At 40.3% G+C, this 24,756-nt stretch overlaps 1 protein-coding gene across 1 annotated transcript; it reads left to right on the top strand.

The window, feature by feature from the left end:
• Positions 1–313: 313 nt before the first annotated feature.
• Positions 314–23,497, top strand: LOC119651832 (lysosomal acid phosphatase-like). Its single transcript, XM_038055628.1, has 6 exons — positions 314–569; positions 17,379–17,474; positions 17,539–17,736; positions 17,824–17,964; positions 22,864–23,253; positions 23,315–23,497. Exons 1-6 carry the CDS (start codon positions 480–482, stop codon positions 23,462–23,464), a joined length of 1,065 nt encoding a protein of 354 aa, XP_037911556.1. The 5' UTR covers positions 314–479; the 3' UTR covers positions 23,465–23,497.
• The last annotated feature ends 1,259 nt before the right edge of the window (positions 23,498–24,756 follow it).

Raw genomic sequence — 24,756 nt, forward strand, 5'->3', positions numbered from 1 at the left:
CTCGAATCCAAGAATGCATTCAAACTGCATTGATTGCAGTCAGCAAATTTTCTTCAGAGAATGCCGAAACCAGTTGCACGCATCAAATATAAAACCCACATGCAAAGATATTAAAATCCTGTAATACGGGGTAAACATAAAATGTTTAATTTCTCTGGCGCAGGAAGGTTCTCCGTACGAGGTTCACATAGGGGCTTAAGTATATGCGATCATACAACAAATTGATTTAATTGAACTAATGAAGAGATTACATCTGTCGACGTATACATAATCGCATTATTTGGTGGTATAAATTTTGGAGGTCCCACTGGATTCTGAGTCATTTGGTACTAGTGGTTACTTGAAGGCGGTGACATTGTCCTCGGTGGTGTTCATTACTTCTAATAGTGCAGCTAACAAAAGTCAAGTTCAAACTATCTATTGTCTATCAAAAGTTAATGTGGATTCACCTTGAAAGTTAACCTTTTTAGTCACGAATAATGGAAACTTTTCGATTTTATTTACTTTTAATCGTTGCGTGCATTAGTTACAAACCAATTCGCAGCTCGTCCTTACGAGGGGTTTTGCTAGTAAGTGAAGTTCAATTAAATTTAATCTTTTTGTAAAAACGTTAGCAGTTTCTACTACCAGTGAACGTGTACTTAAAATCAATTTATTAGGTCAAGTCTCCTTATTTTGAGTGTGTATATATCCTTTATTCATATTCGGCTCACTTGTCTTGGCAAATGCTGTTTAAATATGCGAAACAATGCGTTTCACTAAGTCATTGCAGCTAATAATAATTGAGCCTCAATTCTAATCGAAATTTCCCGGGAAATTTAATAAAGATAAAAAGTCTTTATTCACTTCGTTCTGCATTGCAAGCTATCGACAAAATGCTTTAAATCGCACCAGGACTTCCCGGGAAGCCCGTACTTTTCCGTCTCTACCAGGAATAAAAATGCGGATTTATTTTAATGTATGATAACATACGCTATATATACAGCATTTCTACCTCTAATCAACGAGATAAAGTACAAGTTAATAATTTGTCAAATGAAATTAACGGCTTCCCACACCAAACTCACATCTTTCCAAATCAAATTCAGGATTTTCCAAATCAAATTTAAAGGGTCAAATTATTACGTAATCAAAAGAAAAACTATGTATGAGAGGTGGGAATTCATTCATAGTTTTTTTAGATTATGTAATAATTTGATCCTTTAAATTTGATTCGGAAAAATGTTAATTTTATTTGGAAAATCGTGAATTTGATTTGGAAAGCCGAGAATTTGGTATGGGAAGCCGTTAATTTGATTTGGAAAATTGTTAATTTCTTTCAAAATGTCAAAGAAGGAAATGCTATTTACTACAAAATATTATAACCATTAATACCCCATGATATACTGCAATACCGATTTTCGTTTGGAACTGATTGCATTGAATTATACCATACAATGTAAGACTAAACTCTATCCAACTGAAGTTGAAATTGACGACGCAATTAGGTTGTTTTTTACGCTTGAGTTGACCTTCGTAAGAAAAATGTTAATCTAGATCAGACTGTCATATTACTCACCTGTCACGGGATCTGCTTTTGTGTCGGACGTCCTTATCCTCCATAAACTTGAACACTAGATTATTACGTCCGATGGTGGCGGGAAGCTACAGCAAGACATTTAAATCAGTCAACCTACTCCTCCAGCCCGGAGCGATGCAAATATTTACTATAACCGCCATTTGCCGTAAGAAGTGCTCCGTGCTTTCGCTTGATCTATTTCTCAATAAATGGATTAATCTCTAAGCCCAGCGGTACTTTTACCACACCTCCATCGCTGTCACCCTCTTTTGTACATTTGTGCATTCCTTTATAATAGCTCTTCCGACAAGTGTAATCCCATCGAATGAATTTTTTGTTTCCTCCTTGTAAAGGTAGTGCAGAAGTTCAGGATTCACACTAAAGACCACCGGCAGTCTCTCCAGCCCCAACTTCGCGGGACCAGCATTTAGATATTAATTAGTGTGGTGGATTCTTGGATGGTGGATGCTTCTAATCCTTTCTACTTTCCTCCTTCTCCCTTCCTTCAGCAACGTCTTCTGTACTTTTACGATAGCTGAAGAAACCTCAGCATATTCTCTGGGCTTATGCTACTGCCTAGCGCTTAGTTCAGATTTTTCCTCTCCATTACCAACTTTCAAATATCACATACTCTGGAACATCCTATCCCATTTGAATTACCGAAGATCATACGTCTCTGGCCTTATCACATTCCTATGTTCTGTATCCCTCCATACATCTTACATAGTATAACACACACAATTCGCCCAAATGTCGGCTGCGATCATGCCCCTCACCACTGCCTTTTGATATTCATACTCCAAATGTTCCCTAAACCTAGTTTGGTTTCTATCATCACCCCCAGGTGTTTGGTAGCTGGTTTCGAGGCGACGTATGTCCACGGACTGCCAACTTTCATAATATTCTTTTTTTATGGTTCTTTATTACACACATTCCACAACAGGGGACCCAGCGCCGAGCCCTATAGTACCTCCATTGCGGTGACGTGCTTTTTGGGGCCACCGCGTACGAGAGAATTATTTCTCGGTATTTCTCGACCAGAATCGCTAAATACCCAGGAACACCTATATCCGCCAACGTCCATTTAATTCAGTTCCAGCTGGCAGAGATAAATGCATTCTTGATATCCAATGTCAACACGGCACCGCCGTCGCCAGACCTCAGCGCACCCTTTGCCGGACTCACGACCACGCTTATTGCATCCAACAGAGAGTACTGCGGCTCCCACACAGCTGCTCTCGACAATGGGTAGCAGGCTGTTGTAGATGACTCTCTCCAGCAGATAGATCGGATGATTGGGTCCAGGAAGCCACCCCAACCTTTGCTTTTTCCACTAAACAGGGAATATTCCTTTTTAAGCCTGCCTGAAAGAAGTGAAGACCTAGTCTTCACTGCCAGCTTCAAAGATCCATTAGGGGTGCAACCCAAACCTGGGGCCTTGTTGTAGCTGATCCTACCACACATTCCCAGCAGCTATTCCTCGATTACTGTAACTATCGCTCTTCCGGATACCCCCTTTGGAACGGCCCCGGCATTCAGCAAGAATTCTTTTTCGAGCTTGATTTGCCTTTCATTTCCATACAGATTGCCTGGTGGTCAATGTGAGTATAGTCCTCGCTGATTTGCCAACCAACTCTACTGACTAAAGCGGCGCTCACGTACATCAGGTCCCTTTATCTCAAACAGTATGAGGTTCCGACATTTGCATGTACTAGCTAGGCGAACGCTTCGATTAGAACACATCCTCTGACATTCATTGAGGCTAAGGTCGAACTGCTTTTCCAAGGCTTTATGAACCTCTGGTCTCCTAGCCCTTATTTCTACCCCCTTTCCTAAGGACTTTGCAATTTTTGCAACATTATAACTGGAAATTTACCTTCACTACCCTGAGAATGTCAGCGTATAAACCTTCACCACGTTTCAATATTATGACAGCTTCCGGCCTTATCTGCCTCCAAACTAGTTTTCCGAGATGCCACCCTTCTCCAGGCTGCCACTTCCTCCTTGAGAGAATCGATCCCTTTCATCGGAATTACCGCTAAATGGGTTTTGCCGGCACCTTGAGCCATCCTCATCACCTACTTCACCTTTCTGGGATTTAAGCTCGCTTTGATGCCTCAAACTCTTAAGACTACGACTGCTATGATAAGAGTAATGAGAGCAGAGTCTGGACGCCTCAGATTTTTAGAACCAGCCCGTATCGTTCAAGACAAATAGCAGTTCCCCACCCTGCAACTAGCCGCCTACTTGAGGTCCTCAAAGAATGGCTTACCTAGTATCCGTAGCCTGGCTGTAGCTGGAGTTGCACAATTGCAAAGGAAGTGACCGGGAGTTTCTCCATTCTCAATGCGAATTGTAGGATATGCCGAGTCTGGCAGGAAGGTTCCCTATAGGCGAGTGTCCAGTGCAGACCGCCGTAATTTTGTATTAAATAACACACATCTGGCCCAAAAGCTCTTGCGATCAGGTTTTGTAACAGGCGGGCCAAAACCTCATTGATTTAATGAGTCTTCTGTATCTGAAGTCAGCGATTGCTATGTAATGCGAGTAGATTCCGCTCCTCACATTCGCCAGCGGGACACAGGTTGTGTCCACAGATCAATCCGAAATCCCAGAAAAAAGTGGCTTTGAACATCTCTGCACTTGGCCATTACTAAGTACAAAGCCTCACTAGTTGGTTGACCTCTCGATCAGAAAGGCTATGTTGCACTTGGGGCTCAGATCATACCCCAGCCATCGACAGGCCTCCAATATCGCAGTACTTCCGTTTGAAATACACTGGCGAATCCTGAGAGACCGTATGTCTCAGACGTGCGTTTCCGAGAAAACTCCCAAATCCACAGACCATCTTGATCCGACCGTGAAGAATGTTATGTCATAATCTTGCTACATGTCGACGGCCCTCTATTTTACTCTATTTGGAAAGGCCACAGCAAAATCCCTCACGTAGTCTGACAGCACTACACGCTACAGCATCTTTAATGTGGAATTTCAGAACTATATTAAGGGCATCTGCCGGGCAGGACTGCAAAGCCTTAGCAACGCCTTCACACGCAGTTCTTTGAATCCTCTTAAGCTTGGTTCCAGTGTATTATACTTCTTGTTCAGCACCTGCCACCACATAATAGAATCACACATTAGGACGGCCGTGTAACAGAGAACAAACCCCATTTCCTTACAAAGATACTCTTGCAGGAATAGAAAGCTATATAGGCCTTCTTAACCATCAATTCTATATTCAGTCTCAACTTTGGCTTAGGACTCAAGATCATATCCAGATACTTTAGATTGGAGGAAAGAACCAAGCTTTGTTCATTGGTTCTTGTCTTTGTGGTAAATAGCATCAGCTTTATAGTGTAGCAACCGCTGAACCGTGCTAATTACCCGAAAACCACGCGAGTGTAGTACGTGTCCGAAAGAAATCAACTTCGGTAAATTTTGCTGTTTCTGCAACATAACTGGCATCATGCCATTTGGGCCCGGAGGTTTATATGTGGAGAAGCTATTTATAACCCAGCTAATTTTATCCCCGGTGATTACCAATTTAATAAGCTCACATGACTGGTTATTCGGTGTTGCGGAGCAGATCACTTTCACCTTTGCGTTCCTGATACCTCACCACACGTTATGGTCCGCCTTTTCCAATCCCTCCAGCCACTCTCCCTTATACGGAATAGAAAAGGCTGACTGTTCACTTGGGATTCCTACTTATTGATCACCTCCTGTCGTCAATGGCAATTGTGGAATTTTGAAAACACAAGAATTCGACGAGCTTGTCCTTATTCATAAGGATCTTTGACAACCATATGTGAACCACCGATCTCCTGGGAAACTCGTTGTATGGGTATGACCCCGAGCTTTACACTTTCACAAAAGTCGTTTTGGAGGAACCGAGAAACTTCCTGAAGAATTAGTCCTCGCATTAGACCAGTCACTAAAGCTTTCACCCTCTGAATTCTTTTCATCAAAACCGATTGATATGAAATTTGAGGTGGGAGTAGAGGATGGCATAAGGAACACAATTTATATAGTGCCGATGACGTGACAACCCCCCCTTCGGGGTGAACATTTTTTGTTCGAAATAACCTCTGAAATCGATTAAATGTCAATTCTAAAGAAAAATGTTTTATAAAAATTGTAAATTGTGCAAGTAGTAGTTTTTGGGTTATTCATGTTGAAATATGTCGTTTTTTAGTTGGAAAATTGAGTATTTTTCAACAGCTTTTCGCAAATAGCTCGAAAACCATGCATTTTAGTAGGAATGATATAAAGCATGTGTCCGGATAGCTGAGTGGTTAGAGCGCAAGGCTGTCGTACGGAAGGTCGCGGTTCAAATCTCACTGGTGGCAGTGGAATTTGTATCGTGATTTGACGTCGGACACCAATCGACTCAGCTGTGAATGAGTACCTGAGTCAAATCAGGGTAATAATCTCGGGCGAGTGCAGTGCTGACCACATTGCCTCCTAGTGTACCGTTACGGTCTTGAATGAAGTGCTCTAACACACTTCAAGGCCCTGATCCAACATGGATTGTTGCGCCAACGATTATTATTATTATTATATAAAGCAGAAACAAAAAAAAAAAAAATAAGTAAAAGAATGAATCTTTTCATTCTTCTGTAGGTGCAATATGGACTTAGTTATAGCTCTTCAAATGTGAATTCGTAATGTGTAAAAAAAAATTAATAGTTTCTAGGTCAAATAACGCAAAATAAGTAACTTTTAGTGGAAATTGATATGAAGCTCTTTTAAAGTACTTAAGAAGACCTTTAAAATGAGGTATGATGGAAGTCAGTGGGATAAATAGTAACGGACCTATGATGTAATGTAATTACCTGAATTTTTGAAATAAAAATAAATAAAAACAAAAGCTGATTTTCTCATATAAATTGAAAGTAAGTAGAATCCTTTGAGAATCTACTGTATTTAAGCTCTCTCAATAAATTTTGAAAATATCTCAAAAAATAAGAAAGTAATGAAAAAATACTAAAGCAAAGAAAATGTGCCCTTCTCCTGGGTAAAAGATTAAGCAAGCAGTTTTTCACTACCTTTTTTATTTTTTAAGTTATTAAAAAAAATGATCTGCATTATTTGACCTTAAAAGTATTAATTTTTTTAGACATCATGGATTTACGTTTGACGAGCTATAACTCAGTCCATATTCCAGTTACAAAAAATAGAAAAATCATTCTTTTCTTTATTAATTTTTTTTGTTTTTTTGTTTCCACTTAATACCGGAGGCGGGGTACCACACCCCGCCGGGGGAGGCTCACATCGGCATTATATAACTTTCCCACTTCCCACCCAAAATGTCATGTCAATCCGTCTCGACTGAAAAAAATCGGAGGTAACATTCATTAATTATTGGGCTACATGCCATGATGTGGAAACCACAGACCAGTTGGGAGGAATCAAGGCAAGGATATACCCCCGCATTCCCTCTTGCCGTCCAGGAAATTCTCGATAACCATTTCCGACAGTCTCAACACTGGTTCACACCTCCGTTTGTCTTTAGCGGAATTACCGTACCACCTGTAAATGATTCCTGACCACGTCGCTGAAGCGTTTCGTAGTGCATACCTCTTCGGCGGCCGTTACCGTTTCAATACCTGCGGTGATTGCTTGCGTCCGAATCCTTGTGCACTCTACTCTTTTTGTTTTGTAGTTCGACCTCTTCTTAAGGTCGATTGCACTTAAAGGCAGTAGGTTTTGCCTTCAGTGTGTTTCCCAGACGTTTGTTGCTGTTTTCCTTTACATGAAAGAACTGACCTCCTTATTCTTCACAATCTTACTCGGAATATGTATGGCGTTCTGGTACTGGTTTTGGCTTCTGGTGGCCGGCATTCTTGCCAATCATTGTTCCTTTGGAGACTGCCGACATCGACGCCTTCAGTGGTTGCCAAGCTGGAAACCGCTAATACATCTGCCGCCTGGTTCTCGGAAATACCTTTTGTTAGTTTCAGCACAGCAATGTTACGGTTGACACCTACTGTACTACCCTCGACGGAACTGTCTCGTGGCTAGATGTCAGCAGCTCGTCCTCCGATGATGCGCCTGGCATCACCTTTTCTCCCTCTGCCATTGTTCGTTTTCTGCTTGAATTTGTTAAATTCATATCTGGGTCCCACGAGTACTCCGGAAAAAATGTCCACGGTAGCTTGCCCGATCAATAGGGTGAGGGCCCTGGATGAAACTGGAGATACCCAAGATATTCAAAATCCACATGCTACATACTAAGGTTCCCAAAGCGCACGCAGCTCTCGGCGAATGCTGTTCCAACATGGCTTGAAATCTTATAAGTACCTTTGCAAGCGCAGTAAAGACGATTCCCTGCTATTGGTTTATTCCATTCCCCCACCGAATCTAGGCCTGAAGCATAATCAGACCAGATCTCCAGTAAATTTTGTATAATGACAGGAAAGGAAGCAGAATGCCAAACACCTGGTCTACTCTCGCCAATTGGCTACAAAATGGCAAATAGTTGTGGGCATACAAGCAATTCGTTGAAACTAGAGCTAGTTAGGTTGTGACGACCAACAACTGTTCCAATTATTATTATATTAGATTCATTGATAATGTGTTCATGACTCCTTTCTGGAATCATGGTGGTTTGAAGCTTCAGTAGCTGAATAAAACAGAAATTTGATTCTTTTAATTTTTCTCTTAGTCTCTGCGGACGACACACACTTTATAAAATAGCCCCACTCCATATATCTCAAATTCTTTTACCCGGGAAAGCCCTTGATCGTAGTTAAAGTCTGGAATAATTTTTATTGGCTAATATTTCAATTTTGGAGAACAAGAAAGCTCGTTTCATTTTAAGCTAAAATAATTTTGACTGTTTGAAAAAACTGTATTTCGACAACCAACTATTCCCTTTTTCAATGTATTACATTCTGAGACACAAGAGTAGATGGGAGTCACTGATATAAATAGACTCCCATCCCCTCCCGCCTCCAGAATGTAACGCAATGAAGAAAGAAGTAGCGGGTTCCCACAATACAGTAATCTTACACAATCAGGATTCTTTTAGTTAAAACGGGGCATACTTCCTTGTTCACAGTAACATATTCGTAAGTACGAGTACCACATGGTTTCACCCTAAAAATTCTTTGTTGCAATTTATTTTGACTTCATATATGAATCAAATAAGTTTAAGGCTAGAAGCATTTTGCATGTTGGAAAGAAATTTTTGGAAAAGAGCTACTTTCTTCCTTTTGCTCAAATGCAATACTAAAACGCTATGTTCGACAATAAATGGTGATTTTTATACATACCGGTGTGAGTGCGCCAAAACCACCAGGCCAGGGATAAAATTTGTATGGATCGTTCGCATAAGATAGCACTGGTGTCCTATCGCCATGCCTAGACAGCTTGAATTTGAAAGTTCATAAGGATCTTTCCGATAAAGTCATAACCGTTTTCCTTATTACCATTGCTACTGCTTGGACTGAATTTGATTTTGCTATGGAACAAAGACTGCTTGGCACCGATATAAGAAGTAACCACACAATTTTTAAATAAACCATTCTTTCATATAACAAATTAAGAAAGATTTGAAATAAATTACTTAACTAGCAAAATAGTGTTTGGTATTCAAATTCATTTTAAACTACATGGGAAGTGGAGCGTTCATGTCTTATATACAACCCAGAAATAAAACCTTATTGAGTCAAACGTGCTAAAATTATTAACACGAGCTAGACGACTTCCGAAATCATTACTTGTTATGACAACAAACCCAATGAATGAATGAATCTAGCGGAAGATTTATAATAATATTTCTTTGAATATGTTATACACAATATTAAAAGGTAAAAAACTACTATACACATAAATAATATACTCAGCGGAATGCTTGATTAATAAGCCAGAGGAAAGCGAGGACCGTAAATAGCTAAGTTAATAAAAATTCTTTCACATTCAAACTCAATTACTCAATTTCCACATTAAGATCCATCTCAGGAGATTTAAATACCCTTATTAATAACTATCTAGCGTCTAAGATTCTCAGCATACTTAAATGAATAATATCATATGCATGGCGCTTGAAAACATGAGTATGTAGCACTCATCAGTCTGCAGAAAAACACGACCGAACCGCAATTAAATAACTTTCTTCTTCGCACGTGCCATTTGATTCAATTCAGCTACTTTCCACCCACTAACCTTGACATACAGATACAATATGTACGACCACATTCTAGTAGATACATTTGTCATCATTACATTTGCGTGTTGCTGTCAATGAACTTAGATTTTTCTTCTAGAGAAAATTGTACTTCGTAGAAAAATTTGAACAATTATCTCAAAGATGATATAATTGTTTCCTTCCTCTCTTTTTAAAGTTTGTTGGAAAAAGCATTCTATTAACATGGGTTAAATGTCCTTCTGCCTGAATATCTATCACAACCAATACACTCGAGAAAGACTAATCGTATCACCTCATAATCATATAAGATACCAAGCATACCATACCAAGTAAGCGGCAAAGCGGAGCTCGACGCTCAGGTATGAAAGGTTTTGTGGATCTCCTGTGTAAGAATATTCGTGTATAGAACTGTTCCATTTGTACGTAGCTCGTAATGTATATGTATTCAGCATGCCAAACTACACACTTTCTTATGATATTGATATTGGGAATTTTAGATTGCAGTCAATCAAAAGGGATAGTTTGAAACTACTATGAAGATATACATACATACAGTCAACCATTTGAAGTCAAATATCTCGAAAATCAGCTGATATTTTTAAATGAATTATGAAAGAGAAGATAATAATATTTCATGTGTTTTCTACCGTTTTCCGAGTTGTCACAACCCCCACAGATACCGGATTTTACCTAATACAAGCACTAAGTGCCTAGCATTTAGGCTCGGACGATCCTACCTACTTAAATTTTAAAGGGGCGCTGGTGGAAGTGGCAGGTCAATGGGAGAATGGACGAATTCCAATTCGTCCCGAACCTCAGCGGAAATCTCAGCTGGACGGTGGGGAAGAGTGCTTCGGGGAGTACTGAAACTGTTGCTTGCAGTGGGGCGTGATGTTCTTGATGCCGCCGCCTCTGCCTCTATTGACTCTCGGTCACCAGTTTCCGCGATGGCCTCAAGTCGAACACGCTCCCTAATGATGGCCGGAATTGTGTTACTGCGAGTTATAAAGCGGTACTGGTCTGAGACTCGCTGCGCAAACACGTGCGGGAAACACTCCACGAATCTCTGGTGCAACAAGGGGCGGTAAGATATTGTACTCGCCCCGCCATTATTTCGTAGTAGAGCGGATGATGAAAAGGTTCATTTCCTCAGTCCACTTCATCCAATGCTGCGTACTCGAACCCGTTGAAGTAGTCGCCACAGATTGTAGCGAAGCACCTGCAGTAGGCGGAGCAACGCTCCTGGTCGTCGTGGCGCCTAGACGTCGAACCGCCCCACGACTGGCGGTTATCCATACCGGACCTTAAATTTCTCCTTCTTCCAATTTTTGGGTCACCAACAGGTGTGGTGATAGCAAAGTTCCTGCATTTTCCTCACCTACCCTCTGAGACGCTGCTGTGGCGTACAACCATTCAGACTGAAGCTATCCATCCCTCCTCCTTTCACAACCGGGCTTGAGACCGGCTACGGCAGAGTTTATGTTACACAGAAATGCTTTTTATGTTACACAGAAAAATCGCTAAAAAATAAAAAAGTTAGCATTTAGCGTGGCCAAACAAAACCTTGGACACTTCGAGTTATCATTTCAATCGGCAATACCGGAATTGCGGTTCAAAAAGGGTACCGTTATGTTTCGTATTGTATCTAAATGCTATATAAATCTAAATTGTATCTAAGTGCTGGGCTTCCTAGCATCTACTGCAACGAGGAAGCAAGGAACTTCTTGCAAATATCGCGCAGTAAAAGCCCGAAAATGGACAATAAGCAGTTGTCTCGTGACTTAAAAGAGCTAATCATTAAATATTTCAATAATAATAAAAGGGTACGGGTAATAGCTGAAATAATAGAAAAACCAAAGTCCACTGTGTATTACGTCATACATTTTTTTAAAGAAAGTAGATCCGTTTATCGCAAAATAGTTATTGGCTAACCTGCGAAAATCCAGTCGGAACAAACAAAAAGACAAATTTTACGGGACATAAAGAACAATTCCATGACAACTGCAGTATCTCTTGGTGGTGTAGTGACAGTTCATCCTCAAACCATCCAAAATGTTCTCCATAGGTGGGATATAGGGCCTATACTTCGTGGAAGAAGCCACTCTTTTCCCAAAAGAATATTAAATAAAAGACTTGAATATGCTCAAGGGTTCGTTTATAAGCCAGGAGAGTTTTTGAAAACAGTTATTTTTTGTAATGAGTCGAAATTTAACATTTTCGGTTCCGATGGCCCGCAATTGGTGTGGAGAAGAGTAGACACTGCCTTAGAAGACGGTAACATTGTACTGTAGCGCAGCAGGATTAAATAAATTTCGAATGTTGTTGATACGAGCGGGTGGATGACGCTGCCGCCGCTCTCCCCGGCTTTTCTAGAACTCGCCGTCGGAGCTTCTGTGGAGTGTCTTTCCCTACCTTTGCAAGAAACGGTTACCTCTTCCTCAATAATTAAAATAAGTCGAGAAACTGGAAGCTCGGTGCCTCAGGTATGAAAGGTTTTGTTTGCTTCTTCTGTGAGTATATTTGAGCGCAGAACTATCCCATTTGTATGTAGCGCGTTATGTATATGCATTTAGCATGTCAGACTACTCACTTTTAGTGTGATGATAGTTCCAGTGAATTTACACGATAAAGCCAATTTTGAGCTACTGTAAGTATGCTAGTAATAGTATGATTTTGATCAAACTTAAAGATAACATGCTTCATATTATATTCTATATTGCTACAAACTTTTATAACTGTAGGATTAACTTAAGGGGGGTTTTGCCCCATTTCCCCAAAAATATGGTAATGTACTATTATTAACTTAATTTGAGCAGATGTCGATATGAAGAGTATTTTGAGTCTTGGACACCATATGGAGACAGCTTCCTAATTTTTTTCAGATTTTTTGATCGCATGGTATCTGAGAATGTGCCCGTTAAAAAATCACCACTTTCCTCCCCTTCCACTCCCCGCCTTTCTAACAAATGTCAAAACTAAGACCGGCATCGGAAAGTACTAATCGAGATCTTTCACTTGATACCCAACATGACTCTATTCGGTGAAAAAAATGTATACCCCCCTTTTGCATATATGAGGACTCCCCCTTAATCTCAACGTAGGAGGATATCACTGACTGCATGTCTGGGCGTTCACAGTTACTACCTTCTCACCAAATTTCATGTCAATCGGTATAACCGTTTCTGAGAAAAGTACCTGTCAAAGACAAACAGACATTGAACTGATTTTAACAAGGTTTTGTTCCGCAAACAAAACCTTAAAAATTGATGGCTTTCTTCTTCGTCGGGATAAAGTGACAGGTGAGATGAATGTTTGATGAAATACGAAGGCAGTCGAGTGCTATTACGCCCTCGATGATTCATGTTGACTTTGTTCGCCGATTCCAAACAAAGATGGTTGAATTCTCGAGATCCTTTTTATTTTGTGTTGGTTACCTAATTTTCTGCGATGGCGGGTAACTCGATGTATATTTCTTCGTTGATAAGCACTGTGGACGGGAGTTTTCCTGCGTACATGTTCCTTGCTTTTAATGTTGGGATCGCATTTTGGGCATCCGTGAGTTTTGCGGTGGTTGAGAATATAGAGTTCAACATTTAGGGAGGGAGAAGTCCTCGAGTATCCGTTGGAATGATCATTAGTTTCTTTTGCGTTGATTTAAATAATTGATTATTTGCTTTTGACTCTTCTCGTTGTTTTGGTCACTTTTTTTTCTTTTTTTTTTTTGTTATTTTTTTCTTTTCTTAGGCAATTTCAATTTTTCTTGTTGTCTTAATTACTATTTTCTAGTTTGTTTTATTTTAGAACCCTTTAAAGTTTCTACTTCGTTATCTTCATTTTTAAAGATTCGTGTAAAACAAAACGCAAACACTTTTTCCCAAAACGGGTACACCGATTCAAACGGAAATTGATGGACGCGGGAACTAAGGGATCCCACAACAACAGTATCCTGCATAATTCTGTCAAATTTCTTGAAAATCCAGCTATTATTATCAAAGTTATACCAGTTGAACCTTATCAATTTCCCGCGGATTTACTGCGTCCTAAGCCACGCAAAAAATATATATCATCCCTGCTGCGTCATCGGATGTCGTTCGGTAAGCACAGCATCTTCGGAGAACACTAAGTCGATAAGCCGCTCCTCTTTTTCTTCTATTGTTTATATTACCTAGAACGGTTGCCCGCATAGATGCTGCGTACAATAACACCGAAGTAACCACTCTCCAAATGAGTTTGTTTGGGCCTCCTATATTCGTTAGCATTCTAGTGATCAACGAGCTGATGTTAGACGCCTTTGTATATAGCTGTATATTGCAGATGTTGCTTGAAGGGTTGCCACGATTGTAATTCCGATGTCATCTGCAAAACCAATGGAGGTGACACCGCCAGGGAGACACAACGTTAGCACTCCGTTATACATTATGCTCCACAGTAACGATCCGGGGACTGATCCTTGTTGTACACCACAGGTTCTTCGGTATTCTTTAGGACCCTCATCTGAGTCGCAACAACGACTGTCTTTGTATTTTTTTTTCATCGTTGGAAGGTGGAAAGGTTCAAAACCTACTGCTGTCTACAGCCATGAAGTTAAGTGAGACTTTTACTCACTAAAACCACCACCTTCTCCTTCCACTCTCCCGCGGGACTGCTATAAAATATTGCATCACAGGACTGGATCAGTTCATAACTGCGGCTCATTATGGTTGTCTTCCTTTCTTGTTTTCTTCGCAATTCTTCGTGCCCAAACTATGGATGAATAGTTTTCAACTCCCTTATAAATTAATTCTAAGCCTCTGTTAACTCCAGCATGAACTCTACTATATTTTCCGATGTTAAGCCCCTGTCTGCGATCGTCTCCCACCTACTTCGGTCAGCGGTGTACCAACATATTCCGCATTTCCGGCCATGTTACCACATCTTGGGTAGCCTGATAACTGGTCGTGACCAAGTCTATGTAAATATGTCGGATAATCTCCACATTATCAAGAACTACGTTAGCTCGTAGCTTAATTCTCCGTGCTTTCTTTCAATCCAATCTTCGAATGTGCGGAATAAACCCCGATGAAATTCCTGCAGTGGTAGAAGAGCAAATTCTAGATGCAGCAAGGAAATTCGCTGAAAATAAGATCCCAGGACTCAATGAAATTCCGAATAGGGCCCTGAAAGTGGCAGCCAGAACAGGAAGAATTCCCCGAGCAATGGAACCTTAAAAAACTGAGACTTATTCTGAAGCCAGGTAAACCATGGGCCCTCATAACGACCGATATGTTTGGTAAACACCATTGGCAAACTATTTGAATCAGTAATATACAACAAATTGCTCGCTATTGCGGAAAAGGGAGAAGGCCTATCTGACAAGCAATTCAGGTTTCGCAAGGGAAGATCAACCGTCGACGCAATCAAATTGGTGACTGGCCTGGCTCGGGCTGCAATATAAGATGACAAATGCTATGCAGTGGTGACACTCGATATAAACAGAAACTGTCTGTCTGTCTGTTCGTCTGTCCATCTGTCTGCCACACGCACTTTTCCCAGAAATGGTTGCACCGATGGACACCAAATTTGGTGAGAACCGTGAACGCTCACGCATATATTCTGTTACATCATTCTACGTGGAATTTAAGGGGGTTTTCCATACATTCAAAAGGAGCTGTAAATTTTTTTTCACCAAATGTAGTCAAATGAAATGTCTCGATTACTACTTTTCAATGCCGGCCTCAGTTCTGACACTGCAAAAAGCAGGAGGGAGCTGGAAAATGGTCCATTCTTTCACGGATCCATTCTCAATTCCTACCCAACCGAAATACCCTCCATAACGATATATCTTCGAATAAAGTTAATAATAGTATATTTCTATAATTTTTAGTAATTAACTGTAAAAGATCCCTTAAGTTCATCGTAAAATCATGAAATCATGCAGTATATAGGTGAAAATCACACTATTAGTAACAAAGTTATAGTAGGTCACAAAACTTTTGATTTCCTGAAGCGTCCAGCTTCCGGTTGCCCGACTTGTTTTTTATTTGTATATATTTGAATGGATTTTCTCGGATGGTCGCTTTCGATTTTAGACAATAAAGAAAATGTCTCATCAGGGAAATAATTCCTATCAGGAAGATCTCTTTTCACAAAATCGACGTCGGCTTCCTTTCGCGTTTTGTACACGCCAAAGGAGCTCTGCTGAGTTCCCACGCACCGCGACGACTGACGACGGTAGGAGGCCCCGAGGAGAGATGCTGTTGGTTGAGTTGAACCTTCCACGGAGGATGCAAAGACGACAAACTCATTTATCACTTCACTAGTTGAAGGATTGGCTCACTTGGTGCATCAGGCACCTCGACATCAGCCTGCCTTAATTTGCGCGGAACAATTACGAGACAAACATGACGATGAACAAAATACGAATATTTTTTGCAAATATAGATGCCAAGACAGGAAGGGAACCTCGAAACCTCGATGCATCATATCGTGAACGGATACTCAAGAATATCGTGGACAAAAGAATTAAAAAAGATGCCTGAGAAATGGATATCTTTGAACCGGTACGAAGAAAGGATGGACCGAGCCAGACATGCTTGAAGGTCGACTGAGGTTGTCGACATGGTAAACGTTAAAACAAAGCTTACTATCAAGCATCACCTCGAACCGTATGTGACTCAATCGCTTTTAAAAGTGTACCATCAAGATAATAAATGGATGTCGGATGATGAATAAGATAAAGAATAACATTTGTCCACATTCAGTGCAGAAGCAGGTTCCGGGATTTAATTGAAGGTTGTTTCGTCCAGTAGGGGAATCAACGACAAACAAGCATATAGAAACCAGATACAAGTAAATAAGGAATGGAGATCATTCATGAAGAAAGCAAATATGAATGGAGTCTTTTGAAACCTCGGATACAGGAAAGAACTTTGAAGGAAATTGCACATTGTCTCCCACTTAGATACACTCGCAATCAGAGGAGAACAGTTAATGGTAAACCGGAGTTTGCTGAAAAGTAGAGAACGGTCAATGGAATCAAAGTCAGTATTCCTTCAGAAATCAGCACCCATGTGATGAAGACACGCCTTGCCGACATTAGCCCAATACCGGATCCACGTTTATTTCTGTCAAGGTTTTCACAGTACAAAAGCAAAAAGGAGAAGAACAACATATTTTCCAGAGTCCCACTACATAATTTCTCTAGCGTGTAGCACTGAAACTCATTTTCCGCCAAATGTACACATGTGGGGTATCAAGGGAATGATCTGGTCGATCTGAAGCTCTTTAGCAAACCTTCCACTTCTAAGCCGGTTTTGTCCAGGCTTGCTCGGCGAGGCATCATTTTCTGATATTTGGCAGTATATTACTTTACTTAAGATATACATCACTGGCCCAAAAGCATTAAACACAGTATTTATGCGAATACCAGTAGTAAATAAATTGCACGGGCAAATTCAAATCAATTAACGCAGGAGATTTCAATATTTTCAATTTTTTAATATTCTTTCTTTGGCAATTTTTTGGATTCTAGGCAATTTTTTTAATTACCAAATCACGTTAATTTCAGTCCAGGAAGGACATAATGACTAAGTGAAATTTTTTTGACTATCCATCGAATAGTACAAATTTTACATAAGAATTAGACATTTCAACTGAAAATAATAATGGGTTAAGTGTTTTTAATTGCAGCTTTCTAGGCATGGACATCGTAATCCAACAGCAGGATACCCCAACGATCCTTACCGCACTCATGAATGGCCTGGGGGCTATGGCGCGTTATCGGCCGTAAGAGCATAATATTTATCTTAGGATATTAATCAAACCACATGAAATCCTAATATAATTTTAGAGAGGAATCCAACAATCATGCAAGTCGGGTGAAACCAAGGCTTTACGCTACAGTCATCTCCTCCGGCCCAATAATATCTACATTAAAAGCAGCGTATCTGAACGCTGTGTTCAGAGTGCGGAAGCATTTTTGAGAGGATTTCTTCCGAATTCACTGCAAAATATCAGCATTAATATCGTACCAGCGGCTGAGGATGAAGTACGTATTTTAAGTTTCAAATCTTTCCCTTACATACACTAAGTTCAAAGTATACTTTTTGATAAGACAACAATTCTTCATTTGTAGAGTTTGGTGATGCCGGGGAAACCATGTCCCAAGTACGATCACACTTTGAGCGAATCACTACTTTTGAACCAATCCAAAGTTTGGGAAATCTTGAAAGGGAATAAGAAAGTACTTGATTATGTTGGGAAACATTCAGGACTGGTAAGTACAAATTCGAATGATACGAACATTTTTTCTTTAAACCATCCTCGGGGTCGTTAATATTTTCTATCGGAATATACAGCGGCATAAAAATACGTTTCACTCCATCCATTTCTAACAGCTAAGGAACGGATATTCTGGACGCAAATCATGTCATTGGTTGGCGCTTTTAAACATTATTTATAATTGTTGGATAGTACTACTTTCCGGCTTACCTCATCTACCAATCTATCAGTAGTTCTGTAGGCGAATCTCTACATGTCTGCTACATTCTATAGCCGGCACTAGAGTTTTTTCAGATCTCCTCGTAATCGACGATAGGTATACATCCTCTCGCTGGCGGTTATGAAGTCTCCGTCCAAGCCGCTAATAACGTCGCTAAGCAAGAAAGTAAGCTGCTCAAGCAGACTTGCATGAAAATTTGGGACCCGTGTGTATTGTTTTGCGTATTGGTCGTGAAGCAGGAAGTAACCTCTTGGCCTTTCTCCATAGCCATGCAATCCGGATGATTCTGAAGCAAAAACTGCCGACAACACATTCCCCTCAAAAACCTTCACAGTTCAACTCAACAGTCCCCTAAGCAAGTGTTCTGTTTGTCTGTACGACCCACCCGTCTACATCCTGGTTGTTTGTTGTTAATTATTCCGTATAAAGTATTAGATAACATATGATACCATAAAATTTATGAGATGATTTGCCGAAGGCTCTAGCTCTTTCGCTCGGAAAATAAGTGTACTTCTGATATTCGCAACTAACATTAACAATCCAATTGTGCAGCAAAAAAAGTCCTCTAACATTAATTGTTCGTAATCGTAAGCCTTTTTCCAGGGAGTCCCCTCTCGCTCAGCATTTGCTCAAATCCTGGGAGTGTTACACCGCATTGAAGAAAAATATCGCTGATAACTATGCTCAAACTTGCTTTGATGAATTCAGTGTCAGGATATTCCATAGATCCTTAAAATCAGTGTCTGTGTGGCCATAGGTGCACAAAATACTCTGGTAATTGCACTAATTATGGTCACATCATTTGACAGTCTCCGAACTTAAATAAATCCATCTATTCTGTTTTTTTTATTCTCTTTCTAAAACGTAGCAACGCTTCCTTTTCGTAACAGTTTCATTGATGTTGTTCCATTGTTTGCTAACCTTCATTTTCTATTTGACGTTGCAACTTTTCCTTAGACTTGTGCAGGTCCAACGTGACATTTCTGTAAACTGATTATGTTACCGAAGCTACCGCTGTCCTGGAGATGAAGCATCAACAAATGATCTTCACAACCACCTGAAGAACGTCATCATTGATACACAAACATACTTGGCCCCAGCCGCAAAGAAAGTCAGAACGATTGGTTCGACGATGAAATTAGCAACGGAACGGAAGAATGCTGCATACTAAATAATGGTGCATTCTCAAAGAACACGAGCACGAATTCCGGCGAGCGGAGAAGCGACTTCACGACGGAAAAAGGAAGCCTGAGAGAACCAACAAGTCTGTGAACTCGAAAAGTACAGGAAGCAACCGCACCAGGCGCAGAAGTTTTACCAACAAGTCAGCATGATGAAGCCTTATACACCTCGATGCTCATCCTGCCGATACAAAGAGGGAAATCTGATTTCCGATAGAATGAGCATATTGAAGCGATGGGTTGAGTATTTTGCTCAATAACCGTAATATCGACGAGTTGGCGGTCCGACCAACTGAAGACGACGGAAAAATGCTGCCACCACCAAGTATAGAAGAAACAGTCCGTGCAATCCAGCGGCTTAAAAATCATAAGTCGCCAGGAGCCGATGGAATAACAGGCGAATTGATTAAATATGGAAGTGACCAATTACACCAAACGGTTTATCAACTGACACTCAAAGTATGGGACGACTGGCAACAGGACATTATCTGTCCTATACATAAAAAAGGGGATATCACACAGTGCAGCAATTATAGAGGTATCACGTTGCTGAGCAACAGATCAGATTTTCTCTCTGCGGAAAGCGATCTTTTCATCGACTTTAAGACTTTCAAAATTAACAACGGTCTTAAACGAGAGGGTGCCCTATCATGCGTCCTCTTCAATCTGGCCCTAGAGAAAGTGATTCGTGATGCAGATGTAGTTGCGACAGGCACCATCCTATTCAAGTCCACCAAACTACTGGCCTACGCTGACGATATTGACATCATGTGAAGACAGAGATGTACAGTCTACCTTCATCCAAATCGAGCAGGCGGCATAAGATCTTGGGCTGCAAATTAATGAAGGCAAGGCGAAGTACATGGTCACAAAGCCAGCACCAAAAACCAAAGAAACAACAACATCGAGTCTCACTGGTCAAACGAAAACAATGAAGATAGGAAGACTACAACTTTGAGACCGTTGATAATTTCTCCGGTTGTTTACTGCCAACAGAGCCTATTGCAGCTTACTAAAACTCTTTCGCGCGAAACGTCTCACCATAGGGTCAAAGCTCTTACTGTACAAGACTATGATCTTGGCAGTCCTCATGTAATCCTCGGAGACTTGGGTTCTTAGCAAAAAAAACTGCGAATCCTTGGCTGCCTTCGAGAGAGGGATCCCCCCGAAGAACTTTTGGCCCCCACCATGAGGATGGACGATTCCGTAGCCTACATAACGACGAAATCTATGAACGACATCACGATCGTGAGGTTGTGAATGAAATTCGGATCAACAGGTTGCGGTGGGCGGATTAATTAATCCATATGGATGAGGATGATCCAGCCCAGAAAATCTATAAGGGCAATATCTATGGTAGAAAAAGAAGACGAGGCAGACTTTGCCTGAAATGGAACGAAGGCGTAGGTCAAGACGCCAGACAGCTTTTAGGGATATCGAATTGGTGGACCTCGGCGCAAAACCGGGATGTCTGGAATTCCTTACTAAGGAAGGCCTATAGCGGATACCGGTTGTTGCGCCGTTGGTGATGATAATTATGTTAACAATTTCCTCTTTAACATTTTGCAAAATGTCGAAAGAAGAAAGCATAAAATATGCCCATTTCAAACCATCTATTCTCTCAAAAAAACTAAGCCCAAACAAAGTGGCACTCAGAATAATGGGCTAATTTTGCATTCAAGCCTGTGTAGCTGGTCTACGGCGGCTTATCTAATCCATCTTTTCATTGTATACATGCATATTACATTGTATAGGTGATAAACCATAGACAATTTCAGGCTGGCAATGATCAGCTGAAAGTAGTACGGAGGAGCACTATCAGACAAATAGGACAAACAAGATCAATAAATACCGAGGAGCAGAAAACAAACTATGGAATCATAAGCTTATGGTAGACATAAACATATCTATGGTTGTCACTCCCTCCTTAATAAGCTTAAGTGCCATCATTTACGGTTCGCTGAAATGCACTCCAGCTCCTTCCTGGACTTCTTGAGAAATTTTCAATACGTGGTGAAGCCAGCAATTGAGTCGCCACTTTCACATTCTCATCAATATGTCCAAGGCTAATTATCCCGTTCACCGAACGAAACTCTATGAAGCCAGGGTTCCCCACAACAAGTGTTTATGAAGGCTTGGAAATTTTGAGTAATAGTAATAGCCACTCTGCATTTGCTACTCCCATATAGCAAGAACATTAGCACAGAACTGTCTCAACGTCACTTTGGTATTGAGATAATTACATTGCCAAATTTTAGACAAAGGAACGAAGGCGGATCCTAAATATACTAATTGATCATCATCATCAATGCGGATAGGAAGAGTGCGATGATCAGACTCAGAACCTTGGTTGGTGTTTATCTTAAATTCGACACTACTTGCTTCCCTTTTCAAGATCCATGACTCGGTAAAGATGTCATCAGCTTATTCAAGGTGTTTAAGGAGCGATGTCAGGGACTAATGAAGCCCTAGTCTTCTTCCGGAAAATGAGATATACTAAGGGTGACGAGATGCAACGCAGGCGCACTCTGCTTTGGATTTTATTTCGATGCAGCACGTGACATTTTTCACTGTGTCGGTCGGATCCCTCCTGCAATGCGTGCTTCCATCAGCTACTCTGCAACTACGAAATATACTAAGATTGAGATCGAATGGAAGCTGAACTTTAAACTGCACATGGAGAATTCTGGATTACAAATCACTCAGTACTAAAAAGGGTACTTTCAAAAATATAATATGGCCTATTAGATCCACCTTTGCGTAGACATCATCAGTTTAAGCAGAAATTCTTAACCTTATAACAGACTAGAAAATTTCAGGCTGAATATGGAGTCAGTATACTAAGATGAAACAGGAGTAGAATAATGAGGACGATATAATCAATTGTAAAGAGTCCAATAATCAAGTGGAAGAAGTACAAAGGAGTACTATCAGGCAAGTAGGCGAACAAGGCTGATAAACAGCCGAGCAGCAGAAAATAAACGGTGGACTCATAGACTTATCATACATACATATAAGCATCCTGGCACATTGACATCATTTAATGTCCAACTCCCCTAGTTGAACCAAAAATTCACTAAGATTTTGATTCAGGTGAACTCAAATATTGAGAAGCTCACAGAAATGCTGCCCATATACATAAAAGGTTTAACTAAATTTTTCAGGTTTTTTCCTTAAATCTTCCACTCAAGTGGGGAGTTCAAACGACATGGTGAAATTTTTAGGAGTCCTCCTTTTCTTCAAAAGAACTTTTGTTCCCGTACTTCGGCAAATTATTCGGAACTATGGTAAATGTAGTAAATCCTATGAAGTATTATTCGTGTCATCGCGCTTGTTTTAGATAGATCTCAAAGAGAAAAAGGTGTGGGAGGCGATTTCGGATCTAATCCAAATCAATAGTAAACCATTTTCAGAAACTACTTATATATTTATTCTGAAAATTCCACAGGAGTACCTATATATTCTAACAAGTAGTAACTCTTTACAATTCCAGAATATAACATCCCTAGTGGACTTTCTAAATATCCAAGACACTCTTGCGATTCAAGCTTCGTATGACTTTGAAATGCCAGCTTGGGCCCAACCTATCTACAACAACTACATCATGCCATTATCGCAACTTGCTTACCACAGCTTGACAAATTCAGCACTAAACCAAGTTAGGAGTGGTGTCCTCTTGAATGAAATCATCGAGAGATTGCAGAAAGGTGCAAATGGTTCAGGGGAGAATGTTATCTTATTAACAGGACACGATATAAATTTAAGCGGGCTTTTGGCATATTTGAGCATGGCCAATCAGATCGAAGGAAAACCAGGCTTTGCATCCACTGTGGCACTAGAACTGCACAAAAGCTGGTACTTCCAAAACGATTTAGAAATCAGGGTAAGTTGATTTGTATTTATTTATGTGAGCTTGCAACATTAATTAATATACAAATTTTCAGATACTATTCTTCGAAGATGAAACCGTACAGACCCCAATTCAATTGAGAATCCCTGGATGTTATACGCCATGCGGGTTTGCAAGATTTAAAAAAACGGTTGCAGAGACGCTTATAAAAGATTACGAAAAAAGATGTAACGAAGAACGGTAATAAACGAATATTGCTGTTCAAATAATAAACGAATATTGCTGTTCATATTAAATTCATTTCAAAATGAAGAGTAGAAGTCTAGAGCCCAAATCATACCAAACGGACAACTTCGACCATTAGCGAAATTAATATGGTAGAAATGAACTATTATTTCAACTGCTGTACAGCGTTCAATAAAAACAAGTCGGGAAACCGGAAGCTGAACGCTTCTGGTATGAAAGGTTTTGTATATTCCTTTTATAAATACATTTGAGTGTGCGTTGGTCTCATTAGTACGTAGCACATTATATATGCATATATTATGTAAAAATATCTACTTTGGCATGATACTGACATTGAAAGTCTTGAATTTTCAAAGAAGCGACAATTTTGACCTATTATAACTTTGCTAGTAATAGTGCGATTTCCACCTACCAAGCTACATGCTCTATGTTATAGCCAACATTACTGCGTGTTGCTAGGATGAACTCGAGGGAGGTTTTGCAGTCAATTACTAAACAATATCGATATGGAGGGTATTTCAGAGCCTAGGCATCATATAGTGGCCGCCTCTTGATTTTTCGGTTGGGTAGTTTCTGAAAATGGGTCAGTTAAAGAAATCATCACTTTCGACACCCCGCACTCCCCACTTTTCCAACAAATGTCAAAGCTAAGACCGGGTTCGGAAAGTACTAATCGAGACCTTTCATTTGATACCCCACATGACTATATTTGGTGAGAAAAAAAAGTGCAAATTCGACGTAGAAGGAAGCAACTCAATGTATGCGTCAGCATTCGCAGTTCCTACCTTTCCACCAAATTTGGTATCAATCGCTATAACCATCTCTGAGAAAAATTCGTGTGACGGACAGACAGACAGACAGACAGTAAACCGATTTTAATAAGGTTTTGTTTTACATAAAGCCGGGCTTTCCCGAAACAGCAAATTAGCAAGAAAAGAGAAAGATTTTGTAAGTTTAAACACCGATATCTTCGTTATTATACAGAATTGGGAGAAGAAAACCTAAACTGGTGATTCAATAATTTGAAGGCAAAGGAAACTTAAAAGCAATATGTAGATTAGGAAAAGAAAATCTAAGAAAACCGGCCAAAAATTGAGAAGTGGCTTAACGAACATTAAACACCATGCAGAAGCAAAATACGTGATCACAAGCACACAACAATATGTAGGTGGTGAAAAGAATAGCTAAGTAATTAGCAGTGATCGCTCCGAAGCGCTATGGTGCACCGTTTTGATGGCCACGAATTCCTAAGGCCATGATTGCTGTAGCACTAACAAGGCGAACAGAATT

Source organism: Hermetia illucens, chromosome 3, assembly GCF_905115235.1.
Source record: "Hermetia illucens chromosome 3, iHerIll2.2.curated.20191125, whole genome shotgun sequence".
Taxonomy (NCBI): Eukaryota; Metazoa; Arthropoda; class Insecta; order Diptera; family Stratiomyidae; genus Hermetia; species Hermetia illucens.